The 17,196-nt window shown below is 42.1% G+C and overlaps 1 protein-coding gene across 2 annotated transcripts; it reads left to right on the top strand.

Moving 5' to 3' along the window:
* The first annotated feature begins 1,517 nt into the window (after window positions 1–1,517).
* On the top strand, window positions 1,518–16,961 carry hdlbpa (high density lipoprotein binding protein a). 2 transcript variants are annotated; one of them, XM_086225112.1, is made up of 28 exons: window positions 1,518–1,611; window positions 3,659–3,730; window positions 6,112–6,239; window positions 6,357–6,526; window positions 7,340–7,555; window positions 7,672–7,878; window positions 7,961–8,176; window positions 8,303–8,509; window positions 8,589–8,696; window positions 8,786–8,890; window positions 9,056–9,134; window positions 9,240–9,379; window positions 9,460–9,564; window positions 9,673–9,786; window positions 9,897–9,983; window positions 10,063–10,194; window positions 10,282–10,500; window positions 10,639–10,860; window positions 11,953–12,171; window positions 12,294–12,432; window positions 12,512–12,663; window positions 12,740–12,844; window positions 12,935–13,069; window positions 13,313–13,456; window positions 13,591–13,770; window positions 14,354–14,470; window positions 14,571–14,714; window positions 15,620–16,961. In XM_086225112.1, the coding sequence occupies exons 3-28, from the start codon at window positions 6,152–6,154 to the stop codon at window positions 15,707–15,709; spliced, it is 3,840 nt and encodes a 1,279-aa protein (XP_086081238.1). In that variant the 5' UTR covers window positions 1,518–1,611; window positions 3,659–3,730; window positions 6,112–6,151; the 3' UTR covers window positions 15,710–16,961. The 2 variants fall into 2 exon arrangements, with proteins under 2 accessions (XP_086081238.1, XP_086081239.1); XM_086225113.1 differs by having other exon boundaries at window positions 12,515–12,663.
* The last annotated feature ends 235 nt before the right edge of the window (window positions 16,962–17,196 follow it).

The raw sequence follows: 17,196 nt of genomic DNA on the forward strand, positions 1-17,196 counted from the left end.
CACAGCGACAGACTACAACTGTGTAAGGACCTTCTCCATGATGACTAAACTCACCTTTATATGTAAAATGGTTGGAGGGTCCCCTTAAATCAATACTTTTCCTCTCTCAAGAGTCTCTCAAAAAGGTGACCATGATAAATTGTGTTGTTGTCCTCATCGTCATCGCTGCACTGCAACATTGTATTTGCCACTGGACACTAACCTGTGTGTGTGTGTGTGTGTGTGTGTGTGGGGGGGGGGGGGGGGCATTTTTTAAATCAAATCAAGTCATTATTTTCAACCAGCTCTCGCTGTTGAGTGAACACCAGCTGTTCGAGAATGGAAGAGGAAATGTAAAACATCTTAGGTATTTTCCAAAAATCAGAAGGCAGCTTTGCAGATGGCGCCGGTGTGGCTGACGAACTGAAAGTCTTGAAGTTTCAAATGTGGAAGATGCAAAACCTCATGTGGGACTGATCATCAGAAGTTTAGATTTATGTCTGACAGAAAAGATTGGGAATGTGTTGTTGGCCCTAATTGTGCATTATTTTATGTATCAATTGATGCTGTTTGTTCCGCTTGATGTTCATTATTTGTTTGTTGAGTACGATTGTTATGGACTTTCAGAATCTTCTTGAATAAGACAGCTTCATATTGTCTCACTCAACTGACTCAAAGAAGGTCTGTTACCAAAATAAATAATATATGTTGCGAGTAAAAAAACAAACAAACTGTTGGAAATAAGATATTGTCATAAATCGGTATGAGAAATAAAAACACCTAACCAATGGCACCAGCCCACTCTCCTCTAACACCATGACTGAGTGATTACACCACAGTTTACCGTCTTCTGGAACCGGCACCAACTATTTGACATTTTTTGTTAATGAACATTTTCAAGCCAAATTCAAAAATATAGAATTTTTTTTAGAAAAAAGAAATTGAAGGTGTCTTTTTTAAGCTGTTTTCTTCTGAAGCTTTTTCAAACCTTGGGCTGATAATTTTTCAGTAACAGACACAAATATTTTTAAACCGGTACTGGCCTCTTTGCACATAAGAAGCAATGCAGTGATGCTAAGCTCCGCACAATGAAGTTTACAGAGAGTAAACTGAAAAAGGCTCCTAGTTCTGGATCTGCAAAGTTAATGTACACCGACGATCTGCATTGAATGAAGAGAAGGAAATGTCTATCTCCTTATTGCTGTTTATACCAACCATATTTTTATGAAATGACTCTGAGGCTTTTTCTCATGGAGTTTAGAAGGGAATAGTCTCCAATGTTTTTGCAGCACGTCAAGTTAATGCTTAAATATTGCAAGAAATATTTTCATTGCATTCGGGGTTCATGTGTATGATTCTTAACAAACACATTTGGATTGCACCATGTGATGAAATAAACATTTCCGGGTTAAAATGCAAGTTTAACGTAAAGGTTTAGAGACTGAATATGCACCGTAAGAGTTTGCCACCATGAAAATGAGTTATTTGTAATCGGACTCTTCAGCGTGACGTCCGAGGACGTGATTGGTGGGCGGAACTGGTATATATCCGTCAGGCTTCAATCCCACCTTCTCGCCAGTGGAATTTCATCTCAGTTTCTGCACCTTCAGGGCAGACGAGAACATAAAAGAAGTAAGTAGCTCACTTTACTGTCTTTTACTTTTGTTGGTCTTTTTTTGGTTTTTGGTTTTTGGTTTTGCTGAGCGTACCCATGTTCCAGTTACGTATGCTTTCTACCTTTTCGTATGTGAGAGCATGGTACTTGTTGGACGGTGAAACGTGAACGTTACAGTATGTTCTGGCCTGACTCCGTGTCATCTCTCGCCTGCTCAACTGTATGCCTACGTGGACTTAGCGAGCTAGTAGAACAAACTGTAGTGTAAGCTAACGTTAGCTTGTTAGCCAAAGCTACAGTTCAACTTGTAGCTACTTTTAATCAAAGTGTTAATGCAGACTAATTTACACGACATTCTCAGAAATTGATAGTCTGAAAGCATGGCCGGCTATTTCAAGTTCCCACTACACTCTTATCCCAGTGTCATTATCTGGTTGATCATAGATTGAAGTTATGTGTGGGTCTGTTTGAGGGAGCCAACCTAGCATAGGAGCTACGTGTCACAGTCGCTCGGTCAAAGTTTTTAGCAAGTTTGCTAACTAGCTAACAGGGTTTGGAGCTACTAATCCACGCCACAGGGATTTCACTTCCAAGGATCCCACTTTTGCTGAACGGCACACACATTTACTAGGCGTCTGACTCAATCTCGATTTCTATTGAATTGAAGATAATTTTAGTTTGTCTTTATCTAAGCACGTTGTACAGATATTAACACTAGCCATTATGACTGCAGCTAGCATTGCTCTAGTATGTCGCCGGCAACTGTCAGCTTGTTAATGTTAATTTGATATTTTGTTAGCTAGCACACACACTAACCAGCCACTTAAATCCTTAATCTGGGATTTGGATGTGTCATTATACCATGCAGGTTCGAATGCTGTCATGTTGCCGTTAACATAGTCGCTATGCAAGTTTTTCTTTTCAAGCAAGACGAGACGTCGGCGTGAACTGGTTAGCAGCTCAATTTCGTTACTTTGTCAAGTCATGGGTTTCTTATGCAACGTTGAATTTCTTTTAATGTACGTCGGGTGGCCACTCTTGGTGAGGGTTTTCACTCATTGGGCTGCTTTTGCTTCATCAGACTTGTGAAGGCTGTCACCAATTTCTTCAGAATAAACAGACCAAGTGCATTCTGTATCACTGCACCACCAAAAAGCAACAACAAAATACAAGAACCCGTGACCTCCATAGGTCATTTCATTTTTTTTTAAATGTATTTTTGGAAATATAGTGTAAGACAAAGTAATGCAACATTTAAAAAAAAAAAACGTATTAAGTAAAGATGGACACTTACTAATAACTTAATCAAATAAAGTTAACTGCTAAGTACGAATGTTGATCCACGCCAGTGTAAATATGTAGATTTCTAAATGGAGAAATGAGTTTTTTTTATCAGTGGCAAAAAAAAAATGGTAAATTTCATGCACACCAGTTAGATGACATCCATGACAAACATCCATTATTTAATTGTATTTATTTATTTTGGTATGGTTTCTAACAATAGAGTGGTAGTCTCTATATTTACCTGGTCTGTCTTGTTTGACAAAGCAGTTAAGTAATAGAAACTGCTCCTAGAGGACGTTGAGCTCCTATGGAAGTGCTACCTACACAGAACAGGTTTTCAGTCAGTGGTTTCTCGTCAGCCTTATTTGAATACTTGGGAGGTTTCTAATCACTTTGGTGGCAGTTTGCCAATATTTTTCACTCTGGTGTAACTGGAACCATGTCTTTTCCAAAAAAAAAAAAAAAAAAAAAAAAGCACAGTAGGTGCCTTCTGTTTCACTCTTAAATTGAGAGTGAAGTTTGATCTGTATTTTCCGGCTCCACTTTCCATTATTTACTGTTATAGTTATGTCAGTACAGTAAAAACTTGTATTTCTATGTTAACTAAAACTACAAATTACAAGTCTTACTTGCATGCATGATATTTTATTTTGAATATGATTTATAACAGAATTTAATTCAATTCCCTGAAATATTTCTTTCTTTGCCTCCTTTTATTCTTCTGTAAGCCAGTAATTGACTGTATATACAGTAACACCCTTTTTTCATTTTGTTCCCAAGGCAAAAGCTGGCAGGCTGACGGGAACTTGCATCTTTACAGGACGGATTATCTGGTAACTGACCATTTAGCTGGTAAGTTTGCAATGAAAGCTCTGGCAGAAAAATAACCCTTAAGCATTGGGCAGCATGTAGTTTTGTTTAACTCCTAAATGGGAATCCAACCACAGCTGGAAATTTGGCCCCATATCCATGAGGCATAAGGATTTTGGAGTAAAGATCCTCTGCATTTTGGATAAACACAATCGTAAAGATCTTACGTTTACTCACTTAAATTGAAAACCTTAAAACCCTATGATTTAGGCTGCTTTTGAAGGGTTTTGAAAGTCCCGTGCTTACCAGAGCTGAACCTGGTGGCTGCAGGGCAGAGACTGTTGTTGTTGTAAGCATTTTAAAAAGGTTTTATTAAAACCTAAAAGTCTCGTCTATATAATATCTTTTAAGGAAGAACAATTATACTGTGTGCTCATCATCATTTTCTGTGTGTGTGGTTAGCACAACAAAGTGCATACAGCAGTGTTGCACAATAGCAGCATTACTAGTTTAGCTTCATTTCTCAGAGTGGTTGTGGTGTTGCTGTTTTCTGAATTGTAGTGGAGCGTCGTTTGACATTGTAGTGCCTTTTTTAAGTCATTGGATAATTTTTTTTTTCCATTTTGATTTGCATTCTCAGTCAGGATCGTTGCATTTTTGTTATCTTGCATAAAGAGGCAAGTAACTAATTGTATCGTTTTTAATGGGCATAGAGTGGGCAATGGTAGGGAAACACCGATAACAGTTAAGAGTACTGTGCAAAGGAGCCTTAAAGGAATAGTTCACCCAAAAATGAAAATGCTGTCTTCATCTTCTCACGGTCATGCAGATGGAAGGTCAGGTAAAAATGTTTTTAGTTCACAAACACTGATGGGAGTTTCACAGGAAAAGGCATTGCTGTAAAAAAATATCACTGACGTCATCATTTTTAGCCTCACTCGAAACATGGCATCATGGCTGACTGCTCCAGGCTACAGTGAGCAGGGAGGCTAAAAGTGTGTGTGTGTTCTTGCTACATATTGAGGACTAGAATATGTATTTAACCAACAGAGTGAGGACATTTTAGCCAGCCCTCACATCTTCTCAGGGCCGTTTTAGGGTCGAGGTTAGAATTAGGTTCTGGTTAGGTTTAGGGTCAAGCAGTCAGTTGATGGTTAGGTTTCGGGTGAGGGGCTAGGGAATGTATTATGTCAGTGAAAGTCCACTCAAAGATATAAGTACAAGGATGTGTGTGTGTCAGCTTCAGGACACTTGCATTACTTCTTTTGTATTATGTAGGACATTACTGTGATGCCTTTTTCTTGTGGCACTCCCATCAGTGTTTTTGTGGATCAAAAAAATCACCTGACATTCCATGAGCGTTAGCACGAGTATATAATTACTTGATTTTCTTTTTTTGGGTGAAGTATTCCTTTTTCAGTTTATGATGCCTGACAAAGATGAGGCCAAAGAAAGGGTGCTCTGAAATGAGTCGGGAGGTAGTCAAACAAATGACTGGCTTACGCCTGAAGTTAGAAAAACCCTCATCATCTAGTTATCCATGACAGTTGGAGTATTGTCTGTTCATGCTTTCAGATGGATTTCAGGTTTACTTAGGGCAGTGTCCACCCTAAAACAACTCACATTCCTGTGTTCTGTTGGCTAGAATTTAAAGATTATTTGCCAGATGGAAAAAAAGCACTGTTACACTCTTTCTTTTTTTTCCTCCAAATGTTGTAGGTGAGGGGATTGAACCAAATAATGCTTACCAAGAAAAACCCCCAACAAAGCCAAAGATCCTAGACCAGGCAGTTCTCCCCTGATGGATTTTTAAAAATCCTATCCAACTTGGACACACACAGGGGCCAGTGGGAGACAAATCCTCTTAACCTTGTAGCCTACTCATGTAGCTACAATACGGAGCGCAACACTGGACCAAGATGGTTCAGACGAGACAAAAAACACTGTCTTCTGACGAGACAAAATGTGCTGCAGCCACACCTTTTCTATGTGGTGCTGAGTGGAGGCATAATCCTTTTACTCGCCAATCACATTTTATTGTACATTAACACAGTGCTGATGTGATAATGTGACAAGTGTGACTCTTGAGTGTCCGATATGGCTGTTTTGATAAAGCTAGATTAGATAATGGAGAAAATCCCAAAGTCCACCTATGATAAGCTTGTTTGCTGTGCTTAACACATGTATAACACTTCACACCCCCCCCCCCCCTTTTTTTTAACAGTCACACAAATGGTGCCTCTCCTCAGCAATCATGACTGTTGTATTCAATATGTGTTTTCTCAGTTTAATCAACATATTGGTCTCAGTAGCTACATGAATCCATAAACCTGTATAGCTCAAATTTGTTATAAAACTATGGAAATTCATGAAATGTCATCTGCTGTTGCCAAACATTTGAAAATATAAACTTTCCATTTCAGTGGCACACTCGGACTCTGTGTTTAACGTGGGATTTTGACCATGAGCTCAGTCGCTGTACTTACGCAGGAAAGCTTCAATGAGCACCGCATTGGGCTGTTGCCAGAGCAGAGTGGTGGTGGCAGTGGTGGTGAGTACTTTTTTTTTTTCTTTCTCTCAGGTGACTAGGGGGATGTTAAAGACAAGCTAAGGTAAAATGCCAAAAACAAAGCGAAACTTGGTGTGTGTTTGTGGTCTGTGTGCTCAGCTGTTGTGGCAGCAGGGCCCAGTGTAGTAGAGGATGAGGATGCCCTTCCTACCTACAAGGATGCCTTCCCACCTCTGCCTGAGAAGGCGGCCTCACCTGAGGGGACCCAGGAGACTGCCAATGCCTGGACATCCAAGATTCGTCCTCTCAAGTCTTCTGTGATCACCCAGGTAAATATAAAAAAATATAAATTAACTACCACATACTCTGGATAAACAGTCCTAAGACAGCTTTGTTGCTGTTTGACAGTGCATGAATGGTGAGGGTCAACTTTTTAAATTTTTTTTAAATAAGGCAGATACCAATCGTAGTAAAATGTATTGCCACACAAACTCTGACACAACGGCTTCTTAAAATTAAGAAAATAAAAATATTAAACAAAATACACTCTGCAGGTTTTGACTGCACTAAATGAAAAATAGATTGCACCCTAAGTTAGTTAAGTAAGGCTGTATTCCTTGCATAGTATTGGTCCTGAACAGAATGCACAATGAACTGGTGCAGCTGGCTGGTGCAGGCTGTCACGCTACCAATTAGAGCTGGAATGAACCGCAGTATTTTGCTGTAAGTGGTGGAAGATTTATAGGTAACGATGCACAGCATGTAGCTACGCTCACGTGATTTCAACCAGGTTACATTTGAAGGTTAAGCGCAGTGATGGAAAACACCAGGGTACTTAATACCTATTTTTTGTTCCTTTTTGTAACTGTATTGTTAAATGTGTAGGATTAGGCTATTGTTACATGGTGTTTTAAACTGTATACAGTCATATCCTTAATTACAACATTGTGAAGATTTGATTCAAATCAAGGTTTTTGTCCTTTTTTTTTTTTAAATTGTTTTTGGTTTACTTTTATGGTAGACTTTCCTGTTTTGCCCACTGGGTCCTAAAGACACTGCCTACCCAAACATTCTCTTCTTCCAGTTTTTACTTCCTTATCCCTGTAACTTTGAATGTTTTTTTTATTCCTTGCATGACCTAGGTATTTCATGTGCCGCTGGAGGAGCGCAAGTACAAGGACATTAACCAGTTTGGGGAAGGAGACCAAGCAAAGGTTTGCGTGGACATCATGCATAAGACCGGAGCCCATCTGGAACTCTCTTTGGCGAAAGATCAGGGCCTTTCCATCATGGTTTCTGGAAAGCTAGATGCTGTGATGAAGGCTCGCAAGGAGATTGTGTCCCGACTGCAGACTCAGGTCAACAGATGGTCGTCTTTTTTTCTCTGATATATGAATGAAATTAATGTTTGTTTGGTTTTTTTTTGTGTTTACAGTCAAGCAATTGTGCTCAGTTCTCCATTTTAACTCCTCAGGCTTCAGCTACTGTTGGCATCCCCAAGGAACATCACCGCTTTGTCATCGGTAAAAACGGGGAGAAACTGCAGGAGCTTGAGCTAAAGACCGCCACCAAAATCCAGATCCCACGACCTGAAGACCCTAGCAACCAGATCAAGATCTCTGGTACCAAGGAGGGCCTGGAGAAGGCAAAGCATGAGATCCTGTTGATCTCAGCTGAGCAGGTAACTCGGCTCCATCTTCAGATTTTTTTCCTACTCCTTAAACTATTACTCAGTTTTTGTTCCCCCTTTTTTGCATCCTTAGGACAAGCGTGCTGTAGAGAGAGTGAACATTGACAAGGTGTACCACCCATTCATCACTGGTGCCTACAATAAGCTGGTAGGCGAGATGATGCAGGAAACTGGTGCCCGCATCAATGTCCCCCCTCCGAGTGTGAACAAAACGGAGATTGTCATCACTGGGGAGAAAGAACAGGTGGCCCTTGCTGTGGCTATGATCAAGAAGATTTATGAAGATAAGGTATTCTTACAATTTTGGCAAATCATTACAAGGAACGTTCCTATTCCTAGTACCTATTCAAACAAACTAAAATATGCTGGTAAACAAAGATTTCATGTCCTTATATTCCTACTCTATTCATTGCAGAAGAAGAATGCCACCACCATAGCAGTGGAGGTGAAGAAGTCTCAGCACAAATATGTGATTGGCCCCAAGGGAAACACCCTGCAGGAGATCCTGGATAGAACTGGTGTCTCAGTCGAGATCCCACCTTCTGACAGCAGCTCAGAAACTGTCATCCTTCGTGGGGAGCCGGACCGTCTGGGTCAGGCCCTCACTGAAGTTTATGCCAAGGTAAAATGGTGGTTTGATTGACACTAAAAAAAAAAGGTAAATGGTGACCTTGGTTTTTAACAAAGTTTTGTATTTGCAGGCAAACAGCTATGTTGTTTCCTCGGTAACAGCTCCTTCTTGGCTTCATCGCTTCATTATCGGCAAGAAGGGGCAGAACTTGGCCAAGATAACCCAACAGATGCCCAAGGTCTATTGAATGATCAGTTGCTTAATTGAAGTGTGTAGTGTTTGTTTTTTTTCTTAACTTTTTTTTTTTTTAAACTATTTTGTATGTAGGTGCACATTGAGTTTACTGAGGGAGAGGAAAAGATCACCCTGGAGGGTCCAACCAAAGATGTGCAGATGGTACAGAGCCAGATTGAAGCCATTGTTACAGATTTGGTGGGTATTGTTCCTCTTTATACAAAGATGCATGTTAAGAAAGTAGTTTGATGAAAGGACCTTGAAGTTTAGACAGAGGCTGTATGGTAAAGCGGTTACATTTGGTACAATGAATTAATGTGGAAATGTTTCTATTTCTTCTGTGCATCTGCTTTCACCCCAAAGGTAAGCCGTATGGACTACACAGAGATCAGCGTGGATCCCAAATTTCACCGACATCTGATTGGAAAAGGAGGAGTTAACAGTAAGAACTCTATATCTAGCAGAAGCTGCTATTCAGTCGTGGGCAGTGCAGCTAAAACTGGACCAGGGTCCTCCTCAAACTTGACATTTATTGATCTGTTCACAGTCAATCGCATCAAAGAACTACACAAGGTGACTGTCCGCATCCCTCCTGACAATGAGAAAAGCAACCTGATCCGCATCGAGGGGGATCCCCAGGGTGTGCAAGAAGCCAAGAAGGAGCTGCTGGAGCTTGCGTCACGCATGGTTAGTTTAAAGGTTAATTCAGACTTGAAATTGCACGTTAAACCCCGATGTCATCACTAAATCTGCCAACACCCTCTCAGGAGAACGAGCGTACAAAGGACCTGATCATCGAACAGCGATTTCATAGAGCCATCATTGGCCAAAAAGGGGAGAAGATAAAAGAAGTGCGTGATAAATTCCCAGAGGTGAGTTGGAATCCATCTGGTTTGGTTCTAATATTGTGTGTTGTTTTTTTTTATACTATCTTAATTAATTTACTTAAAAATGTATTCCTAACATTCTTTTACTTCCAGGTCATCATCAACTTCCCTGACCCCGCACAGAAAAGTGACATTGTTCAACTTAGGGGCCCACGCACTGAGGTGGAAAAGTGCTCAAAGTTCATGCAAAAGATAGTGGCTGAAATGGTAAGTTCGGTTAGACCTGGTCTTCACTCCTTCGGTACTTTGGTTAAGATGCATTTGTCTTTAAAAGAAGTCGTGAATGAATGTTAAACTTTGGTGATTCCTTTGGTAAGGTGGAGAACAGCTTTTCTGTCTCAGTCCCCATCTTCAAGCAATTCCACAGAAACATAATTGGAAAAGGCGGCTCTAACATCAAAAAGGTACGGTCTATGAAACAAGGCCTTGTCCAATTAAGTAACCCCAGGCTCTTTTGACAGATAGTTCAATTTGCTCTTTTAGATTCGAGAGGAAACCAACACTAAAATAGACCTGCCTGCTGAAAACAGCAACTCTGAGATGATCATCATAACAGGGAAGAAGGCCAACTGTGAGGCTGCACGAAATCGTATTCTGGCCATTCAGAAAGAACTGGTAAGCATGTACAGACACACACGCACATCTTAGTCTGCATGAAAAGGATCATGTGCCACATATGCCGAATTTTATGTTTATGTTTAGGCCAACATCACAGAAATGGAGGTGTCCATCCCCTCCAAGCTGCACAACTCCTTGATTGGGACAAAAGGCCGTTTTGTGCGCTCGATCATGGAGGAGTGTGGTGGTGTTCACATCCACTTCCCCACTGAAGGCTCAGGGATTGACAAGGTCACCATCCGAGGGCCCGTTGAGGAGGTAGAGAAAGCCAAGCAACAGCTTCTTGCCCTGGCAGAGGAGAAGGTGTGTCTTCAACTGTGAAAGTGAAAATCTGCCACTTCCACTTGGTTACTTTTTTTTTTTTTTGTCAGTTTTCTTTTTTGAAAATGCAGAAATTGGAAACGTGTCATAAATTTTACGCTGTGAATGTGTTTGACTCAGCAAACTAAGAGCCACACCGCTGAGCTGCGTGCAAAGCCAGAATACCACAAATTCCTCATCGGAAAAGGTGGCGGAAACATCCGTAAAGTTCGTGACAACACCGGAGCCAGGATCATTTTCCCCACTGCAGAGGACAAAGACCAGGAGCTCATCACTGTGATTGGCACAGAAGAAGCAGTACGAGATGCTCAGAAGGAACTGGAGGAACTGATCAAGAGTTTGGTAAGTTGCTATGGCAGGACAACGCTAGCTAAGACTTGGGTTGTACTTAAGTGGCGTACAGAGGAACTGACCAGATATCATCAACATCTCAGAAAAAGAAATTCCTTCATCTTCAAGACGAACACTATCTTGGACTCCAGGATGAACTGATTAGATTTTGATGGTCAGGGGTCAGTTTAACACTAAAAAAACAAATTCTTGGTCCCAACTGGAAGTTGCACATTTATTATGACAAACCTCGCATAATTATTTAACAGTTTGAAATGATCATTTTATAAATTACAAACATCAAAACGATGGGGCAACCCATGTTTGTACAAACACAATTTTTAATGCCATCTCAATGTTTTGAGGAAATGATCAATTTTATTGTGTGGAAAAATTAAGTCCTTTTGCAGTGTATTTTGAGTCTAAAGCCCCTTTCACACTGCACCAAGAATGCATGAGTTTTTCGGCACTCTGAAAGGGTCGACTCGGCATTTCAACCCACATTGACTGACTCGCCAAGCGATCCTGGTGTTTAGCGGCTCGGCTCGGTTTGGCCGCAGTGTGAAAAAGGCAACCCGCGTCGTCTCAGGTTTCACGCGACCTTCCTGTCGTATTCTGATTTTGTCACTGTGCCGCCTGTCAGGTTTCGCCTGTAGCTTCTTCGGCCCCCTTCCAGACGAGCCAAAAACTCCATCCTCCTTCGCTGCGTTAGCGCTCGGACATTTTCCAATCTGCGCTGAGTTTGTATGCTTTGCAAAAGAGACAACATTGCAATGCATGCAAAGACAACGCTAACGTTTGACTCGGCGACGCCCATGTTGACGTTTGTTTACCTCTCAGTGTTCTGGCGCACGTTTATGTGAAATGATGACGTTGTCAGCGCGATGACGTATGAGAGAGAAAAACACAGGCACGCAGCCTCACAGCGGGAGTTCAGACCCGGGTCTCCTGGAAGCTTGAATGCGCCCTGATACCGAGCAAACACAGGTCCAAAAACCCACGTTGACACACGTTTTTCAGTGTGAAAAGGATATAAATGAATGGCCTGGCTGACTCGGCATATGCCTTCAAGTTCACTGGCTTTACTGTACTTTTCACTTGCAGGACAACGTTGTTGAGGATACAATGAGTGTTGATCCTAAGCACCACCGTTACTTTGTTGCCCGTCGTGGCCAAGTACTTAGGGACCTCGCTGATGAGTATGGTGGCGTGATGGTGAGCTTCCCTCGCACTGGCACTCAGAGTGAAAAGGTCACCCTCAAAGGAGCCAAAGAATGTGTGGAGGCAGCCAAAAAACGCATGCAGGAGATTGTGGAGGACTTGGTTAGTAGATGCAGCTCCTCTTGTGTGGTTGTTTGTGTGAATAAATTTCAGTTTTAAACAGACACCCCCCCCCCCCTCCATTTAGTTAACTTTTCTTTTTTTCTCCTGTTTGTTATATCCAGGATGCTCAAGTGACTGTAGAGTGCACGATTCCTCAAAAGTTTCATCGTTCTATCATGGGTCCCAAGGGCTCACGGATCCAGCAGATCACCAGGGATCACAATGTACATATTAAGTTCCCAGAGCGTGAGGACCCTCAAGGTAAAGCCAGTCAGATTGGAGCAACTAATATTGTAGGGAAACCATTACACCCATCTAATGTTGTCTGATTCTCTTTTAGCAGCTTCTCCTGTTGAGGCAGTTATCCAGGAAAATGGAGAGGCCAATGGAGAAGTGAAGGAGCCTGTTGATCCAAACGCACCAAAAAAGTGTGACGTGATTGTGATTTCTGGCCGTAAAGAGCGGTGTGATGGTGCCGTGGAAGCACTGAAGGTCAGTATCTAAGACGGAGCTCTGTTCAAGTTCTCACAACTTTTGCCTTTTTCTCCAACTTTGCTTCTGTCCTCAGGCTTTGGTTCCGGTCACTGTCGAGGTGGAAGTGCCTTTTGAGCTTCATCGCTACATCATCGGACAGAAAGGAAGCGGAATTCGCAAGATGATGGATGAATTTGAGGTGTGTTACAGATTCTGTGTTGGTGTGAAGATGAACTCCTTTTAAAAAAAAAAACCATACAGCTTCTCATAAGTTGTTGTCTGTATCCAGGTTAATATTCAAGTGCCTGCTCCTGATCAGCAGTCTGATAAAATCGCTATCACCGGCTTGGCCAATCATCTTGAGCGCGCCAAAGAAGGCCTGTTGGAGCGCGTCAAAGAGTTGCAGGCTGAGCAGGAGGATAGGGTTAGTACTGTGCGAGTTCTTGGGATTTTGTTTGAATTGATGTGTTCACCCTGCAGAATTTTTTTTTCTGCTTTGTTTAATTTTGAATTATCTTGGGAGGTTTTTTTTTTCTTTCACATAACCTTTCATTAGGTAGTAATATTAAAATGAGATTCAACTTTGATGCTGGAACTGGTCAACACATGCTGCAGCAAAAGGAAAACCAGTTGTAACTCAGCACTGTTTCTGTCAATCCATGTTCAGACACTCAGGAGCTTCAAGCTGACCATTACTGTGGACCCTAAACATCACCCAAAAATCATTGGCCGCAAGGGGGCCATTATAACAAACATCCGCACCGAGCATGATGTAAACATCCAGTTCCCAGAGAAGAATGATGAAAACCAGGTACATTTCTTAACATTTTGCTTCTACGATACTACATGCTCTCGAAGACTTCATAGAAATGGTATCAAAATATTTTTCTGTGAATCTTTTTCACTTTTTGGTGTTGATGTATACAGTTTTCGGTTGCTTTACAGGACCAGATTACTATTACAGGGTATGAGCACAAAGCCATAGCTGCACGGGATGCCATCCAGGCTATTGTGGATGAGCTTGAGGAGATGATCTCCGAGGAAATTGCTCTTGACAGCAGGGTCCATGCCCGCATCATTGGAGCCCGCGGCAAGGGCATCCGCAAGATCATGGAAGAATTTAAGGTGAGGTTGCTTAGTAGGAATGAGATTTTCGTTCAACTTGTCGAGAGTGATGTAGCTGTTATTTGCTTTATTGCAGTGTTGTTGGTGCTGTCTTCATGATTGTACAGTGACGGTCCCAAAACCTCAAATATGTTAATATCAGGCCAGATCCTCTTGATGTAACTTCACTTGTCAGTGTTTCCCTGTTGTGCCTCCAGTTACCATGCATGTTTATCTTAAATGAATTAGTATGAAATTTTTCCCCTTGCGATGGATGCATATCCTGTTGTGGAACGTTCTTAAAACGTTCATTAACAGTGTAACTAGGTACTATGTATGGTGGTTGTGAGTGACGCTTGCACAACCTGCATGTGGCTCACATCGCCTGAAATGAGGTCCTTGTGATCAGTAATTTTTCCGTCAAGCAGCCAAGACTTTATGAAGTGACTTGAGTTCATTTGCCTTCAACATTGTACGGGCGGCGATGCGACTTATCGTCAATTCTCTCAACTGCTCACAAACAAGCTTAGAAGTTTTCTTTGAATGCATCTGGAGCTTTCAAAAGACTTTTTTTTTAATGTGGTTCGACATTGATCTTTTTCAGGTTGATCTCAAGTTTCCTCAGAGTGGGGCTGCAGATCCGAACCTCGTGACAGTCATGGGTCGTCCTGAGCTTGTGGATGAAGCCATCGACCACCTCCTTAACCTGGAAGAGGAATATGTAAGCTCTTTCCATGCTTTCATTTTTTTAGTCTAAGTTTAAAAAAAAAAAAAATTGGTTTGTGTGGCACTAACACAACTGGTGATGCCACATTTTTCAGATGGCAGATGTTGTGGAGAATGAGGCAAAGATGGCTTACATGAGGCCTCCAGGGGGAAGTGCCGCTTCCATGGATGATGGACACCGTGGCCCTTCCAAAGGCTTTGTGGTGAGGGAGGCTCCCTGGACCAATGCCAATGAGAAGGTGAGATGTGTTCAAGAGTCTGATACTGGCTACCTCTACAAGGACAGTGATATTGACCTGATTATGACAAGTCTCTGAATAAGCCACTGCCACATAAATAGGATGTTCTGATGACCCCAATAAGGTCTGAAGCATGTTCTGGCATTTTTGCTACATGTTTGCTAGTCAAAATGCTTCACACCAAGGTCCAGCTTCTAGCAAGTTTTACCAACCTGACTCAAAGCACATTTTTATTGGCAAGAAAAAGCTCAAATTGTACAGTTATCACAACATGACAGAGTTTCAGGACAAATTCTGGAAGGAAACTGACGGGGCATTGAAACATAATGTGGGTGTGCGTCAGACTCTGCTCTGTAGCATGTAAATGGGAATAATCTAGATGACGCATCTAAACATGATCAACATATCTTAACGAGAACAAGATCCATCCATCGTCGTCTTCCGCTTACTCCTTACTAGTAAGGGTCGCGGGGGGGCTGGAGCCTATCCCAGCATCTACAGGCGAGAGGTGGGGTTCACCCTGGACAGGTCACCAGTCCATCGCAGGGCCAACACATAGAGACAGACAACCATTCACACTCACATTCACACCTACAGTCAATTTAGAGTATCAATCAGCCTCGTCCCCTCTTGATGTCTTTGGACTGTGGGAGGAAGCTGGAGTACCAGAGAGAACCCACACAGGAACAGGGAGAACATGGAGACTCACACAGAAAGATCCTGCACCCGAGCCGGGACTCGAACCCGGAACCTTCTTGCTGTGAGGCCGCAGTGCTGACCACTGCACCACCGTGCAGCCTGAGAACAAGATCAATAGTGGAATTGTTGCCATCCATGTAAACTTGAGCTATTTTGGAAAATCAAAATGCTCTGTCTGTCTGTCTGTCTCTCTCTCTCTGTGTTAGGCCCCTGACATGAGCAGCTCTGAAGATTTTCCCAGTTTTGGAGCCCCTATGCCAACCAAGACCTCTCCCTGGGGACCCAAGAGGTTCTAAGGTGTGCTGCTCCAGATGGGCCTGAACAGAAACGGATACAATCTTCCCCATCATTCTCCCCTCTGACCTGGACTGACCGCTGACCCTCAAGTCTTCAGTTCTGAGAATGTCATCCTCCTGTCAGTCTAAAAGTGCTTTCAGATACTGTTATCAACTTGTGAGCTTTATATCATCATTAAATAATAGTCCTCTGCTTAAAAAAACAAAACAATGTTGTGGTTAAGTCTACGCAGTCTAGAAAAGACTGATTTAAGTGTTGATTGGACCTGACATTTCATTGTGGTTTGAACTGTTAATACCAAATTCGATGGTGGCCAGACATCAGTTTTTTTTGAGCTGCCCATATCATAGTTGCCTTCGCAGGTTGGGCTACAGGGATTGAATGACTGCTGGTCTTTCAGTAACTTGCCCCTCCTGCTTTCCTCATGTAGCTGCGTGGAAACTGTCAGCCGTTATCTCTCAAGCACATTGTCGTGGTTGTCCTTGTCCCATCTTTCCATCTGCCTGTAACTGTGTGAATGTGTTCAAGTAGTGGCACGTACCTTGTAGCCTTATGAATTGGTAAACTCTACTACAGAGGGGAGGTGGGGGGGGGGGGGGGGGGGATTTTAAGCCAGTGCAGAGCGGCACTCACTCAAACTGCCAGATGCTTGGAGATCATGCCAGAACTGAACTTCTCACAACATGAGGCCTAGAGCTCCTCTGATGCATCAAACCTCACACTATCTGTTGGAGGAAAATTTGACACTGAAAAGTGAATCACACTATAAATTAAAACGACTGTTTGAACAGAACTGCGTGACATCTTGTGCCAACTATCTGTCTAGTGATGTCCTGTGTTTCTCATCTTCTGTATTGGGTCAGTGTCCAGTCCCTTTGTCTTCCAGTTGCTATGCAGATTTTCTGTTCAATAGCAATGGCCCTTTTTTATCAGCCTTACAGCTAGAAAGATACAAACCAGGTAGCGATGATGTCATGTTGCAAACCTAAAGGACAACTGGAAGGTGTCTTTTATTTTTCCTTTTCCGTAACTTGGAACATTTCCACCCCAGTTATTGGAATTGGTTTAATTTGGTGGAAGGAGTAGATTTAGCCTGCTAGCTGCTAATTAAATATCTAGCATCAGCCTACCTTGGTTTATATCTTCCTGGCATTGAATGAAAGATTATGCAAATACCATTGAGGTGAACGGTTAGGGATGACACTGGAAAAGAAATTCTCCAAAAAATGTCAATAAAAATGGAAAACCTTGGATTGCAGCTGGGTGTTTGTTCCCCCCAATTAACATCAGAAGTCAAGCACAACAAAATGCTTTGTATTCTTTAGTATTCCACCATCTAGGGTGGGTTTAGCACCTGCTGGCTGATGGTCATTTGTGGCATATGCAGAATAAATACATCAGTTGAATTACTAGAAAACTGATGTATTTTGATTAGTCACAGCAGTATACAAGCATGGCTGGGTGTGACCGTGCAGTAACCAAAGCG

This window comes from Aulostomus chinensis, chromosome 14 (assembly GCF_037954235.1).
Source record: "Aulostomus chinensis isolate RoL2024-O1b breed Wild chromosome 14, RoL_Achi_v1.0, whole genome shotgun sequence".
In the NCBI taxonomy this organism is placed as follows: domain Eukaryota; kingdom Metazoa; phylum Chordata; class Actinopteri; order Syngnathiformes; family Aulostomidae; genus Aulostomus; species Aulostomus chinensis.

Coding starts and splice junctions, on each gene's coding strand:
- hdlbpa (XM_086225112.1), top strand. CDS start 6,152: ATGAGCTCAGTCGCTGTACTTACGCAGGAAAGCTTCAATGAGCACCGC. Junction 8,891..9,055: donor AAGCCATTGTTACAGATTTG/GTGGGTATTGTT, acceptor TTCACCCCAAAG/GTAAGCCGTATGGACTACAC. Junction 9,135..9,239: donor TGGAAAAGGAGGAGTTAACA/GTAAGAACTCTA, acceptor ATCTGTTCACAG/TCAATCGCATCAAAGAACTA.